This window comes from Platalea leucorodia (genome assembly GCF_965183815.1).
Source record: "Platalea leucorodia genome assembly, chromosome: 5".
Taxonomy (NCBI): domain Eukaryota; kingdom Metazoa; phylum Chordata; class Aves; order Pelecaniformes; family Threskiornithidae; genus Platalea; species Platalea leucorodia.
The window spans coordinates 3,980,912-3,997,197 of NC_138827.1; the positions used below are offsets into that span (position 1 = coordinate 3,980,912).

Below are 16,286 nucleotides of genomic sequence, written 5' to 3' on the forward strand. Positions count from 1 at the left end.
CTAGCTCTTAATTTGCTCTAAAAGAAAATGATAACCCACACAATACTTAGAATAATCACACAACATAATTTGACATAGCTTTTTAGAGAATATTACTAAAACCATTTGCATAGTATAGCGATAGTCTTCCGTGGGATTATTTAATAGAGTTTATTAGGAAAACAGATAATCTCTACAGTGAATCAGTGGAGACAAGCACTGGAAGGAGGGAAAATTAAAGAAACATTTACCTGTTTTAAAATTACAAAACAAAACCCAGGTTCTGGTTCTTTTTCAGTTACATCATTTCATCTCTAATGAAATCAGTTAGCAGCACCAGAGTATATCAGACACCTAATGTTGTGACAGGCTAATTGTCACCTCTCCCACAGAAGCAAGCACAGTTTTGTCTGATAAGGAGCGTAGCACACAGTTATTTTCTGGTGACTTAGAACAAAAATGCAACGGCTCAGACAATACAGCAACATGGCAGGATTACTACATTAAAACCATCAGGCTTGCTGGCAGAACTGTGCTGAGAGGTGAAAGAAAAGCTGTTACAGCAGCTGAGATGAATAATCTGGCAGTCAAAAAGATGTGAGACCTCCCTCCGCTGCTTAATGCTTCTGTCAGTGCCATTCCGGGAGCTGCTTCTGAGTCAGAAGCCGGTTCTATTTGACTTATTGTTAATATATTGCTCATAAGCAGAAGGGCATGTTGATACAGTAAATGAAAGAGAGGTCAGTTACAGGTATACACATTGTTATTGAATAATTCTATCTCATGATAGCTCTCAAAGAGTTCATATCTTCTTTGCGAGTGAAAGCCTACTTAAGTATTTTAATATGGTAGGCTATCGTGAGCCATCCCATCAAATTACAGACGGTCTATTCAGTTTTTTAGTGCAAGTCTGCTGTACTTACTGACACGCTATAAAGTGATGTTTTAACACTACCAAGGCCAAAATATGACTAGCGCAATACTAACACTACCAGTCATAAAATACACCTTTCCCCCCCTACAATTACAAATCCTACCAAGAACAGCTCTACCAGTTTTTCTGATGCATATATTGTCTTGCTCTACTAACAGGTCTTGCACAAAGCTACTTTCCAATTAATGTTTTTGAAGTGTTCACCGTAGCAACTTCTGCAGTTACTCAACAGATACATTCTGGTTTAGTTAGATATTTTAGAAAAGACTAGGAAGCTGTTTTGCAGGCTTATTTAATGCTAGTTGCTAGTCAGATCTACAAATGGCTGTGATTTACCAGATCTTCCTTGATCCTCCACTTCATACTTAGCTGACTGTGAAAGGGTTAAAAACCACAAGAGCAAGAAAGATGTTGTAAATACCTTAGTCACTTAATTAGATCAGAAGACACCCTGGTGTGATTTAAGGATGTTGTGAATACTTTACAGTTTGATGTGATTTAGGGAGTAGCTAGAAGAACAGTTACAAGATAAGGGGGGGCTCCGGGACAATCTCGTTACAGACAACTTGGCCTTGGGAGAACAGATGCATGGAACCATGAAGATAGGAAGAAACAGAAGAATGGCAACAATAGTCTTGAAGGACAACGTCTACGTGATCCTAGGACTGAGTTTGCGCAGAAGCAAGGGTCAATCAGCGACCACAGTGAAGACTACGAGAAGACCCCCAAAGACCACTTGAAGACCACCACGAGCGATGACTACGCAAGCAAACTGGATATTTACATATGCTAATAAGTTCCTGGAAATCTCATGTTTGCGTAAACAAATTCCCAGAAAACCTATGAATATGTATGATTGTATAGTATATATTCTCTAAAAATTCATTAACTCGTTGGAGCACTTATGGTGGAGAATCCCCAGTGCTGCCCAGCACTGCAATAAAGGATACCTGCTTAATAGTAACTTCATAGAATCGTTAAGGTTGGAAAAGACCCTTAAGATCATCGAGTCCAACCGTTAACCTAGCGCTGCCAAGCCCACCACTAAACCATGTCCTCGAGCACCACATCTATCCGTTCTTTAAATCCCTCCAGGGATGGACACTAAACCACTTCCCTGGGCAGCCTGTTCCAATGCTTGACCACCCTCTCAGTGAAGAAGTTTTTCCTAATATCCAACCTAAACCTCCCCTGGCGCAGCTTGAGGCCGTTTCCTCTCGTCCTATCCCTTGTTACTGGGGAGAAGAGACCGACCCCCACCTCGCTACAGCCTCCTTTCAGGTAGTTGTAGAGAGCAATAAGGTCTCCCATACTATTCTTCATTGCTATTGAGTTTCATTTCAGGGACTCTCTGAATACTCCGTTTCTCCCTTGGGGAGATTTGGACTGTGAGGAGAAGCATCCGTGTATCAACTGGACTACTTCCCTCCATTACTGTGTCAGTTGTCTCATTTCACTTTCCTACTTCCTTAACTCCGCTGCATGATCCACCTGCAATTTAAATAAAAGCAGGAGAAATCTTTAACGAAAGGGCTGAGTTACCTACGTGGCACTCGTAGTACCTCCGCAGCGTTGCGGCCGTACTGGACTGCCCCCCAAAAGCTGCATCACAGCAGGGGCAGGGGTTTGGCCCAGCACCGACAGGACAGCAGGCTGCTGTCCTCAAACGAGGCGTGCAGGTGCATATTGCATTTGCCCACGGACGTTCACCTTTCTCTCCGCTACTTTTTCCTTTTGGGGTTTATCTTCAGCACAAGACTGAAGAAGCCCTGTCCAGGTTGGGGCCTCAGCGCGGCGGACATGTTAGAACAAAGGGCCCCGGCTACACCGAGGACCGCGGCCCCTCACGCCCGCAGCATCGCCCACCGACGGGGCCCGCCGGCCCGCCCCCGACCCGGCCCCGGCAGCCTAACCCTGACGGGGAGGAGGCCGGCAGCTAAAGCCACCTCAGCCAGACGGACGCCAGGGAGGAGGCAGGCCTCCCCGCCGGGCCCACCGCTAGCACCGGTTTAACGGGGGTCGTCCCGCTCCCAGGCGCTGCCGAGCCCCGGGCACGGCCCCGGGCGAGGGGGGGGCGACCCCCGGCCGGGGCCGGGCCCGCCGCGCTCCCAGCCCGGGCAGGCGGCAGCCCGGACCCTTTTCCCTGAAACACCGGCCGCGCCCCGGCGGCCGCCGCGCCTGCGAGCGGGCTGCGCGGCCGGAGGATGAAGCAGGTAGAGGCGGTGCGGGGCGGGGGCGGCGGCGCGGCTGCCCCGGTCCCTCCCCGCTGACGGGCTCCCCGCCGCAGGCGCTGGTGGACGACACCGAGGATGTGTCCCTCGACTTCGGGAGCGAGGAGGAGCTGGCGCTGCGGAAAGCAAAGATCAGGTAACGGCGCGGGGAGCGGAGCGGGCCCGGCCCCGGCGCGGAGGCCTCAGCGTCGCGGCGCCCGCCTGAGGTAACCGGGCCTGGGCAGCCCTTGCTGACTGACGCACCGACCTACAAGAAACGCCGTTTAAACGCTTAATTCGCATTGTTTTTTTTCACAGGGAGGGTGGTCAAGCGCTGGTACAGGCTGCCCGGGGAGGCTGCGGAGCCTCCGGTCGGTGCTGGCAGCCCGCTCCGGCTGCCCGGGCTGGAGCAGCGGAGTCCCATGGCCCTGCCAGCCGCGCCGCTGCTCGGCAGGCTCACCCTCGTCCTGCCGTTGGAAACAGAAATTTTACATACCCAGAGCCAACATATCGCCAAAAAAAAAAAACAAACAACCAAAACCCAAAAACCACACCAAAAAAACACCACCAAAACCCAAACCCAACCAAACAGTATTTTTTTTTTAGTGCTGGAGAAGTGGAGAGCGCTCTCCTTTTCAGCAAAACAAGTTGTGCAGCAGAGTGCTCTGGCATTGCATTGCACACCCAGCTGAAGGGAAACAACAAGTTGTTCGCAATAAAACTGTCATGTTTTCCTACCAGGGGATGTGATGTGTGAAATATACTGTATCTTATCCTTGTAGCTGTTACCCAAGAAAACCCAACCCATTGATCCGTCTCATCTGTCCGGTGAAGCAGCCTACCATTACGTTACCAGAGGTGTCACTCTCAGCTCTGCTCTCACCGAGGTCCCAGGTGACAGAGCTGTTCAGTGGCTTTTGAAGAATCTCCAGTCAAAGACTGTCAGGGGAAAAGTTTTATGTCAAAGGAATTATACATATGCATGCACTTGTCAGTAATGTCTATAATCAGCTTTGATTTATATTGCTTTCTTCCCTTCCACCGTGCTCCAGTTTACTCTGGTCTTTTACAGTGTTAGTATTTCTTGTAGGTATAAACAAAGAAAAATAAGAGCTGTTAAGCCTAACAAATGTTATTTGAGATGTGCAAACAAGCAATCACATAGCTTTACAATACATTTACTCTGTTTTACTACTGTCTGGTGAAGCATTTCTGCCCTTCAGTGCATTGGACTTTGCAACTACATGATGAGTTGACACAAGATTAACGTTCCCAGAGTTGCTTTGTTTCTGTGCTTTAGCAGCAGCACACATTTTAAATGAAGGTTTATATTTTGGTGCAGTCTTGGAGAACATAGCCTAGGATTAAACTAAGCTGAGAAATACAACTTGGGAGTGTGTCTTGAGCACATGAGCCACAGATTCGGTCTGTGGGACCAGATGGAGTTAGCATGAAGTGAAACCACCCTGCAATGTTTGTAGGAGGTCCACAGCACCAGTTACTTTAGAGATCTGTTCCTAGTGGTTCATGCTACCCAATAATATAGACAGGCAAAGTATCAGTAAACCATACTCTAAATTGATCTGCTTTGTGTAGATACTTATTTCGTTAGAGACTGCTCTTCTTTCTTGCCCTCATTGTGCCAATACTAAAGGATAATCTCATACTGAAAAATCTTCTGCTATAGAATACAGAAATGAAACTCCTTACATAGTTCACACAGAAGTTTGTTTTTGTATTTCCAAAGAATCTTGTGCAAACAAGCCTGGAACACACCCATATGCTGCAAAATTTTGTTGTCTTATTAGAGGGCATAACAACACCTTCCACTCATTTGTCTTTAACTTTATCCCTATTTCCTATATCTTGAACTTGGTCAGAATTTGCATAAGCTATGACAGGTTGTGCTTTTTGTGATTCTGCAAGGTTTATGTGGGTGCTCCTTTAAAAACAAAAGGTATGTGGATAGTGATTTAGTTAGTGGCTCATTTAATAAGAAGGTTAGGAAAAAGATAACTTACACCGTCTTTGCAGTTCATTGCAGTATCGGAGCATTTGATCTGGAACAGTTAGGAGCATACGATCGCTTCTTTTTCAAATCAGCCAGGTAACGCAAGATGATCAAGCCACTGAGCCCGTTTGTTCAAAATTTGCCTAGGTATATTTGAAGTACCAGACAGAGGTATACAAAGCAGCATAGAAAGTGCTGCCGTGGCACTTCTGAGCAGGTACTGGGAATGACTCTCCTGTGGTTCAGTGGTAAACCTTAGGGTTGACCCAGTTTGGTTCCTTAATATGGGATGCAACTAAATTCGTAAGAGCTCATTCCTACCTTAATAGGCATCGTGCTTGCAAACTGAATGGAGGGTATTGTAGCAAGATAAATGGTAATCATTTAGCCTCAAGGCTCCAGTTCTACACTACAGGGATGTTTAGATGCAATAGGATAACTAGAAGTCCAAGCAAGTGGGTTGCTATGCTTTCAGGAGCAAATGCAGGCCAAGCAGAGCCAGCGCAGAGTTTTAAGTTACCTTTATTGGATTTGAATGCATAAAAAAAAAAGGTTCTTTTAAAGCCTGTACTGTCTTCCATTAGTGCAATAAATCATGTTAGCTTATGCAATGGTTTCTTAATGCCATCATATTTCTGGAAATTAGCTTTTAAAAAATTTATAAAGTACAATTGAGTTCAGTATAAATGCATTCACTTAAGAAAAGCTGTAAAGTTTTTTGTTTCAAAAAGGATGATTTGGCTTCAGGTTTTAAAGGACAATTTTATCTATTAGGATTATCTCATTAAAAATTCTGTTCGTATACAATAGGAGCTATAGGTTTCATCTGACGACTGTGAATTAAGATGACGTTCTGTTAAGTGAGGAAGTGAACAGTTTATTTACTTGATTCTGTTAGTTTAAGGATTTTTTTTTTTTTAAAAGCATAAATAGGTGGACATTTTCTGAGATTGAGAGAGTTGTCCAAAGAATGAGGTGCAAGTTTTGATATATCTCCCTATTCCTCCCCTAGGACAAGAACCTGCAAGTCTGTGTCTTTGGCTTGGCTAGCCATATCCTTGCGAGAGGACTGATATTCCATAGCCTCAGTAAAGCATTTAGCACTGTAATAAATGTGAGCCTCTTGCTCATATGCTGTTTTGTTTAGTAAACACCCTTCAAAGTTTGATATTGGAACAAATTCAGCATCTAAACAGTAATTCATCATCTGACCTCCAACATGAAACACTGCTTCTCCAAAGTTACTTTCACATTTGAAGCAGTGATATAGTTACAAAAGCTCGGTCCACCCCGATGCGCTTTAGGGTTGTGATCTATGAATAGCTTGTATTGACACTTACGTAATGAACTCTTACGTCTTCTTGAAGAAGATCAAGACTTGAAGTAGCAAGACATGATCTGTTTTCGACCGTTCACGATATGCCCTCCGCTCTACCCACCCACCCACCTGTCTGCTTACGGCAGAAAAAGCACCTTTAGCTTAAAATGTCACATGTTTAGTTTTAAGTCAGAAGAAGTTTTTGGAAAGTTTGAGGTTAGCATGGGCATGATCACGAGTTAATATAAGCTACAGCTGTGCGTCATGCTTGCTTGTCCAGTCATGTGTGTGTAGTACTACAAGCACAATATTGCCATTATAGAATACATAATTACTGGAACAGTTGAACAGCTATAGCATAATAATATTACAATAAAGATATAACTATTATAATTCAAATCAAATTATAATTTAAGTTTATAATAAACCATTATAATGGTGTATATAATGTGTATCATTGTATTATACACAACAATAGAATAACAACTTTAATAGTTGAACAGTTAATTATGACCTAGGCTATACTACTGTTAATTGCTTACAGAGGTAGAGGAGCTTAACAAGACAATTGCTGACTGAAAAAAATATCCTATTCAGAAAACAATTTTATTCACTCAGCTTCAAAGGAAGAAGTTGCTTAAATGCAATAGCCTCCAGTTAATCATCACTTTAAACTAATAAACACAAACACAACTGTACAGAATAAGCTTTTGTAGTTGGCGTATTACCCTGAAAATTGTACTGTGCTCATTATAGCATTCTCCAAATCCCCTGTCTTACTGTACAGGCCGATATCCCGTGCCACGTAGTTACTTCTTCCACTGAAATTCCCCTTTATTTTGTTATAGGTAAAGTTTTGTTTGATGAGCAAAGCACAGATGTCTAGTGAGATTTATTCATAAGAACTGTAAGATTCCCGAATCATATTCCCTCTGTAAAAGGAAGTGTTTGGTTTCAGACATTACATATGACTGCTCATTTTTTCTTATACCCAACAGCTATATTTTTTAATTTTTTTTTTAACATTTGAGTTCCTGTTCTTGTTTTCAAAACAGTTTTGAAAGGCATAAGATCTGTCTCAATTCTTTTGTGCCTTGCAATGCTGATTTATTTCATAAAACCATGAGGATTTTAGGGTTGAACACAGCCACTAAATTCCTTCCTGCAGTACCAAAGAAACCGGTGAAAGACTCTGGGTTTTGTTCTATCTTTGAGAAAGTTTTGACATGAACAACACATTCCATCTTTTAGCTTTAGATTGAAGGTTGGCTATTGGAAATACTATTGCTTTGATAATGAAGATATAGATCAACATATGAAATAATAGCAGCTACAAACCAAAACACCATTATGGACTAGAAATAGTTGTGTTATACTATGTTGTTAGCAAATACTATAACATTCCTTCTTGTCCCAAAGCTTCCTAAGTGGTCTCTGTTCTCTTTTTTTTTTTCTAGGCACCCACTGGCCACCTTTTTCCACCTGTTTTTCCGAGTGAGTGCTATTATTACCTACTTGTTCTGTGACTGGTTCAGCAACAGCTTTGTTGCCTGTTTTGTCACTATTCTCCTCCTTCTATCCTTTGACTTTTGGTCAGTTAAGGTAAGATGACCCTGAATAGTCATTACCTTTGAAAGTATTTTGTGTGCCATTAAATACAACAAAAAAGGAAATATGTATACTGACAAAAGTAAAAAAACCATTGTGATCTATTGATTTATTAAATGTCAAGCCCATTGTAATTAGGACATTTACATATCTTAGTTACTGTTTATCACCATGTTCTCCGTGGCTGATGGGAGCTACTAATACAGTGAGAAAATTGCCTTGCCATAGGTAGGTTTGTTTGTGTGCTTTCCCCCTTCAGAAAAAGCAATAAAGTAATACTGGCTTTCAGTAATGGATGCCAAAGGACATCCAAGCACCAGTGCCCTCATCACGTGCAGGCAGGTGGGTCAGCCCAGCCCAGGACCCCAGGGGCTCCACATATGGAACAAGGCGTTTGTTCTGTAAAAGTGAAGCACCTCCAGTACACTGAAAACTTCTATATTCATCCAGGTGCAGAAATATTTTCTTAATTTGTTTGCTCGACCCCATGCAGCTTACTTGCTTACAATTAACCTTCCATTTCTTCAGTGTGTTTTTGTTCGCCGTTCTCCTCTCTTACTGAGAAAATTTGTTTATCAGGGGCTTCTCCAACTAACTGATAGAAAAGATACATCCTATAATTTCTTACCTAAATCAATGTTATTGTGCTAATTATAATAGAAGAGGAGAACAGGCCTCTAAATTTGTGGTAACTCATCCATCCTTAATGGCTGTTCTGCTCAAGCTGGCACAGCTTTTAGAACTAATTTTGGGATTTGATAAAAGAATACGATTTTCAGACATGCTTGTCTTTTCTTTTTAATGTTAGTCTGACAAGTGAATTGTACAACCGATTAATGCAAATAATTGTTTCTGTCACTAGAATGTGACAGGAAGACTCTTGGTTGGTTTGCGTTGGTGGAACCAGATTGATGAAGATGGAAAAAGCCACTGGGTGTTTGAAGCAAAAAGGGTAAGTATGTTAATAAAAGTAGGCACAGGACAAACAGAATCCATAGGAAAGATTGTAAAGCTGATACTAAGTCAAATAAAGTAACAAATAGAGCACCTTTGTAACAGCTACTTTCTATCCAGCTTCTGTAGAAGACAAGGTAAGTATTCAGTTGCAAGCACACTGGATTGTCACATCCTGGAAGCATTCAGAACAAAACTGGTCTTGCAACATCATCGTCATATACATCAGCAGAATAAATATTCATAGAATGGTACTACCATCTGGATGAACTGTTTCTGGCAGTTCTATTTTATTTTCTAGTGAGAACATCTTGTAACAAACACATCTTCCCATAGCTAATCCCAACACAGAATCCTGTTCAGGAAAGATCTGCGTTGAAAGCAATGCTGAATAGTTCCAATTCAGTATTTTAAAAAGAATGTTTTAGAATCGTAGAATGGTTTGGGTGGGAAGGGACCTTAAAGATCACCTGGTTGCAACCCCCTGCCATGGGCAGGGACACCTTCCAGCAGACCAGGTTACTCCAAGCCCCATCCAGCCTGGCCTTGAACACTGCCAGGGATGGGGCATCCACAGCTTTGCTGGGCAACCTGTGCCAGGGCCTCACCACCCCCAGAGTGAAGAGTTTCCTCCTTATCGCTAACCTAAATGTACCCTCTTTCAGTTTAAAGCCATTTCCCCTTGTCCTGTCACTACGTGCCCTTGTATAAAGTCCCTCTCCAGCTTTCTTGTAGGCCCCTTCAGGTACTGGAAGGCTGCTATAAGGCCTCCCCAGAGCCTTCTCTTCTCCAGGCTCAACAACCCCAACTCTCTCAGCCTGTCCTCACAGGAGAGGTGCTCCAGCCCTCTGATCATCTTCGTGGCCCTCCTCTGGCACCACGCTCATGGAATATGGTGGGGAATGGAACCCAGACCACAGAGCATCCTGACACTGCTAGTGCCCCCCCAACACCCTGAGCAAAAAAGCTATAAAATGGCACTTGGCACCGCTGTCAGGGTCAAGACTGCAGGTTTTCACTTTCACTTTCTAAAATTCTCTCCGCTGCCCCATTCAGACAAGAGCCCGGCAGAACAACGCATCAAGTGCTATTCACCAGGCCATTCCTTTCAAGCAAATCCAGCTGTGCACACAGCCTGGGTACTGAGGAAGCGTAAAATGCTCGGTGCGTGGGTCTGGACTGCCCTCTAGCAGCCCTGCGCCCGTTCGCAGCGAGAACGTGGCCGAGCAGGAGCGCAGCCGCCACAGTGGGGCTGCACACCAGTAAGAAGAGAACAGATGTTAACGTTCTTCCCGTAATCTAAGCGAAGCCTAAGAGAGAACATAAGCAAGCATGAAAGCAAAGAAACTAGAAGACCTTCAGAGTTTCTTAGTTCCATCAAGTCAAGACAGTAAGAGCTTTCTTAGCACTTAAAAGCAGTGGCATCCACAAGATAACCTCCTGACCTCAAAATCACCATAAAATGAGCAAGCCTAGTTCACCTATCACAGTTTGTTAATTCTAGCCTAGAAGTACAAAGTTGACTCATCCGTCCGGGCTAAAATCTTCCAAAAATTCTGACACACAGTAGCTTGATTAATGTGAAAATGATAGTATGACAAGAAGGAACACGTAATTAGAGTAAATTGTATTTTTGTCATGGCTTATCTGTGAGAAATACCTTGTCATGGCAAGGTCCTGGAATACATGCGATTTTCTTACTTTCCAGAGTCGGGCATTCCCCCCCTCCTCTGCCAACTTTTTAAGATCTCTTCCTTTATGGGTGAATTTGCTTAGAAATATTCCAAGTCACTCACCGACAACAAGCAGCTAATTCCTGGTGCGCTGCTGATGCAGCAGCAGTTCGCCCGCAAAATCCCATCTTCTGCTGGAAGAAAAGTAATTCTTACACCTACATTGCAAACACCACAACTCCCCTCTCCTTCCTTTGGGATGACTGCAGCCTTTTGTAATCTTGCTCATCAAGTTAACTAGGTCTTTTAGGTGCAGTGTTCTCAGGTGTATTGACTTTATTTTCTCTTAAATAGTGCTAATACAATGTCACTGTTGGGTAATTTGTCAGTAATTTGGGATACAGGTGATTAAATCCTTTTATTGACTCAGAACACGTCTTTTTCTGTAACTATGAAGGCATAGAACGTTATTCTCTGGACCTCTGCAACATCACTGGTTTAGAGGGTACATGAAAAAATTAAAGATACCTTGTAGTTATTGCATCTTGCAGGGTTTTCTTAGGCAAGATTGAGTAACTTAACTGTATTTGCAAGTTGGATGCCATTTTCCGCCTCATGATGGATGGATGGATGGATGGATGGGTCTTATTTTTACATGGAGATTTCAAGATACTGAAAATGAACTAAAAGGCTTTTCAGTTTTCAGAGTGGAAGAGTCCACAGGGTTTTCTTTCCCACTTGTGAAACTTGTATTTCAGAAGCTAGCGCTAGCGGCGGTTGAGGGGTCTGAGGTTTGGAGCGAGATCTTCAACTCTGGTCTCCTAGGAGAGATCAGAACCTTCTGAACAATTCTCTTTCTCTAGTTTCTTGTAGGTGTTGGGAGCTAACAATGAGCCTTTCAGCGCAGATAGACACAAGAGTTGTGCTGGCCTGAAGAAATCTTCAGCCAGGGCTTTCTGCAGCTTGCTTTGAGGTTTTTTTGCTCTCCCTGAAGAACACAAACAGAGCACCCTGGATAACGATGCCTCTTTCAGAGATGCCAGCAGTTGCTGTAGTGTCCAACACTGGTACTACAGAAGAGGCATTTTCGAAGCCACAGTTCTTAATTTATGGAATATCAGTGGACTTCATAAGCAAAACTGAAGTATTAGTTTACATAATAGAAAACTAAGCTTCACGCAAGATTTAAATTAAGCTAAGATACCGCATGTTTTTAGGAAAATGTATGGAAATGGGCACTGTTATGAGAATTCCATTGTCTGAACTGGAACCACCTGATAAATCCCGGGGGGGGATCTGTAAAGTTTGCTTGTTCGCACTTGCAACAGCTCATTGCAATTTCCACGTTAGATACTATAGCTTTTCCGATACTGGACTGATTTTTTTCCCCCCTATCCTTTTGATTTGTGAACAGGGCACATGTCGCGAATCTCCACCACAGACAGTGAAGCGCTCGCACTGAAGTACTGCTTGTAACGCTGTCTTCTGTTTCACACTTCTCTAAGGCCTTGGGAAAGTCTGAATCTCATTTCAAAGTTAACTTAGTATTTCTGAAGTTTAAAAGCAATTGTCAGTGTAACAGACCTTTGACTTTAAAGTACTACTAATCTGTGGTGTTAGTGGGAGCTACCGCTGACAAAAGGAATAATTCTCTCATGTAAACATGAACAGAGACCAGAACATATTGAAAAGAAAATGCTGTCATGTATGGTAGGGCAGCAGGCAGAAAACAACTACGCTGCTTATTCAGTCTTCCTTCTGTGTGTATAATAAGTGAAATCTAGGTAAAGAAGTACTTTTGACCATTCCTCCTCCTCTGCTGATTTGTTATTTATTGTGGATTTTATCTCTGCGACTAGCAGTTTCAATAATTTTCCTCCTAGGTGCCTACAATAGCTGCCTCAACGGAAGCTGAAGCTCGGATCTTTTGGCTCGGTCTCATCATCTGTCCAGTTATTTGGACAGTGTTTTTCTTTAGCACCTTGTTCTCCTTGAAGCTGAAATGGCTGGTAAGTCTGGGGGTGCTGAAAGACCTACGGCTGGCAGACAGCGTTAGTGGAGGGAAACCCCAGATCTGTTAGATTTTGAACCAAATCTTCCAACAGTACAAAAATCCCACTAAGAGCTTCAACAAATCAGAGGAGTTTTCTGCAGTCAAGCCCTGCGCTCCGCAACGGATTCGTAATTTTTAGCCTCGCTTCTACTAGGTTATCGGACGTCAGCTCCTTCATCTCCCTTGAGAACCTTCAGTGGTTGGCAAAATTACGGACTTCTTTTGAACTGTAGCAACTTACTTTCCCCCAAGTTATTTCAGTCAAAGGAAAATAATAGGAGAGGCCAAAAAATGAACCAGTGATGCTGGTTTTCAGGTTTTCACATCTCCTTGGGACTTGAATGTTACTTGCTCTTAAAAGTAAGGATTTTAGATCTCTGGTGCCATTCCCTTTTGAAAGAATCGGTATCATAGTGCTTAAAACCTTATAAATTGAGCTCTAAGTATGTATTTTCTAATTTCTGTATTAATAAGCCATCTACTCTACAAAAAAAAAAAAAAAAAAGAAAACCATGACACATTTTTCTAAATGCAAGAGGAAATTTACCCCATATGTTGCATTATCTTAAGATATTTTTGCCCATGAAATCTTCATATTTTCCCCTGTAAACTTTAAGTGCTTGGATAATCACCACAGAATTCATTTTGTCAAGCTCCAAGCTGTGCTAAGTACAATTTCTTAATTCAGTTTGAAAAGACAAAAAGTGTCTTGGCCATCTGCAGCTATGCAACCAGTAACAGCCAAGATTACATTTCATTACTAAATGAAACGGGAAATTCAGCTATGGGTGTGAATCAATTGCAAATCATAAACTGCTCTCTAGCACCCCGAACGGCGCAGCTAAACAAGCAATAGTTAAAATCAAAGCAGGCTTTCTCTACGGCTCCACCTTTGTTTTTGAAGACCAGAGATTGTTTGCTAAACTAAGAGCTGGTTGGAGAAGGAACCCCACCTAGTGCTGGAAGCGGGTTGCTCAGGTGCTCGTAAAGGGCAAGTTACACAAACGAACATAGGACAGCTTCCAGGAAACTCTTTCCGAGGCTAAGAAACTCACTACAAGAAGGACGTGGAGGGGCTGGAGCGTGGCCAGAGGAGGGCAACGAAGCTGGGGAAGGGTCTGGAGCACAAGGCTGGGGAGGAGCAGCTGAGGGAGCTGGGGTTGTTTAGTCTGGAGAAGAGGAGGCTGAGGGGAGCCCTTATTGCTCTCTACAACTCCCTGAAAGGAGGCTGTAGCGAGGTGGGGGTCGGTCTGTTCTCCCTCGTAACAAGTGATAGGAAGAGAGGGAACGGCCTCAAGCTGCGCCAGGGGAGGTTTAGGTTGGATATTAGGAAAAACTTCTTCACCGAAAGGGTGGTCAAGCATTGGAACAGGCTGCCCAGGGCAGTGGTTGAGTCTCCATCCCTGGAGGTATTTAAAGGACGGATAGATGTGGTGCTCGAGGACATGGTTTAGTGGTGGGCTTGGCAGTGCTGGGTTAACGGTTGGACTCGATGATCTTAAGGGTCTTTTCCAACCTTAACGATTCTGTGATTCTATGAAAAACATTTTTTTAAGTTATTTCATTAGTGAGTCAGGTGGGTTCTGCCCGCTGCTGAGCCTGGAGTACCACGACAGGATCTCATCATTCTCACTGCCTGTTAATGCTAGATAGCGATTCCTGTCTCTCGATGCTCTTTGTAAATCTCTAAGTTACGGGATCCTAGTTACATATAACAAGGCATTTGTCAGCTAAACAAGCCTGCAGGTATCTGGATGTGAAACTTTTAGATACAAATCAGCTTTAAAAAAAAGTGAAATGTTTACGGGATCCATTGAATAGGTCCTTTTTTGAATAAGTGCCTTTAGGAAAGCAATGAAGTCTTTCAAGATACAGAATGATGAAAAAAAATTTGCATCAGTGTTTTGATAAAAAGAGAGGCGTTTTGTCGAAAGGAACTATTGTGTGTAAGTTTGACATGATTGGATCTCTTTGAAGGTCATTTATTATTGGAAGGAATATCCCGCTCTTCTGTCGTGGATGTGTATCTAAATAGTATGTATAGATACATGCACACACGGACAGTCTATATATAGCAGTCTGTTTGTCCCAGCTGAACTTCTGTTTGTCCACAGGCTCTTGTGATAGCTGGGATCTCCCTTCAGACCGCTAATTTATATGGCTACATCCACTGCAAATTAGGGGGACAAAAAAGCAGCGGCAGAGTAACGTCAAGGTTTTTTGTCACGGCGGATGTTCCCAAGAGTAAGTAGCGAGGTGGTGCGGCAGCTGCAGCCCGCGCGGCGGCGCGCTCCGACCTGCCTCGCGCTCTCGTGTTGGCTCTGCCCAGGTCTTAGCTCCTAAGATAACTCCCGGCAGGGCCGTCGTGGTTCTCCCGTAAGCCTCTCTGGTGGAACCCGCTCGGAGGGGCCGTGCCCCACGTCACCCAGGGCAGGGGTGCAATCACAGTCCCTGGAAGCGTTCAAAAACCGCGTGGATGTGGCGCTCAGGGACAGGGTTTAGAGGTGGACCAGGCCGTTAGGTTAACGGTTGGACTCGATGATCTCAGAGGTCCTTTCCAACCTTAACGATTCTGTGATTCCATGACTTTGCTCTGTGTTCAGAAGCCTCTGGAGCTTCCCAACGGAGCTGCTTTCAAGCCCCGCGCAGAACGTCCCCCAAGTTAAATCCTCGGCGGGACGCCTCCCGAGGTGTTACAGCCCCTCTGCCCAGGCACAGCTGGGCGCTACCTTCAGCCCTCCGGCTTCCACCAGCCTCCGCCCTGCTTCTGAGAGAAGATTCCTGCGTAGGGGGTTGTGCTAACACCCGCGCTCCCTGTCTTCACTCTACAGGAGAGACAAGGAGAATTGCGGAGGAGCGCGTGGGAAGCCAGGCAGTGGATAATCAAATAAGGAAGAACTAAAAGGACGAGCAGGACAAATACTCATTTATGAAAGCCGTTCTTCATATGAAGGTGTTGGAGTAATGTTCTTCTAGAGTTATAAATCCGTATTATTTCACGCAGGTATGTCATTTGTGTTTGAGGCTTTCGGTTCTGAACGGTTTAGAGCCTTGGTTACTCACTTAAAAGTTTCATCAAAAAGCAGTTTGTAAAGCCACAAAACCAACGCTTACGGTTTACACAGAGCACACTGCTTTAACAAATAAATCTGTCAACTAACCTGAAGCTGTTGGATTATCTTGAGCAAGAATTAGAATGTAATCAGAAGACGATGCTCATTTGTTTAGTTTTGGAACTACAATAAACAAAATCAAATTGCCTTTCCCTCTTGTACATAATATTGATTTCTCAAAGCTTTGGTTCCTCAGTGAAAAGAGGAGTTACAATCACAAAGGGCCTCTTCGCTATTAAAGATAACAAATGTTTATTTTTTAGTGTTCAGGCTTAGGGTCGAGTAGAAGAACAAAAGTCACGTAGCACGTTCACACAGCATGTGTGAAGCAGCCAGTTATGTATAAATAGTTAAAATGTTACCTTCTTCTGATACTTGCAATAAATAAAATATTGTACCTGTACTATAATTAACTTGCCTAAACTCTAGTAGG

General features: G+C 43.5%; 1 protein-coding gene across 1 annotated transcript; it reads left to right on the forward strand.

Annotated features, from left to right (window-relative positions):
- Positions 1-3,097: 3,097 nt before the first annotated feature.
- TVP23A (trans-golgi network vesicle protein 23 homolog A) lies at positions 3,098-15,949 on the forward strand. Its single transcript, XM_082312110.1, has 7 exons — positions 3,098-3,126; positions 3,201-3,280; positions 7,910-7,946; positions 8,923-9,012; positions 12,571-12,696; positions 14,855-14,984; positions 15,572-15,949. The coding sequence occupies exons 1-7, from the start codon at positions 3,118-3,120 to the stop codon at positions 15,640-15,642; spliced, it is 543 nt and encodes a 180-aa protein (XP_082168236.1). The 5' UTR covers positions 3,098-3,117; the 3' UTR covers positions 15,643-15,949.
- The last annotated feature ends 337 nt before the right edge of the window (positions 15,950-16,286 follow it).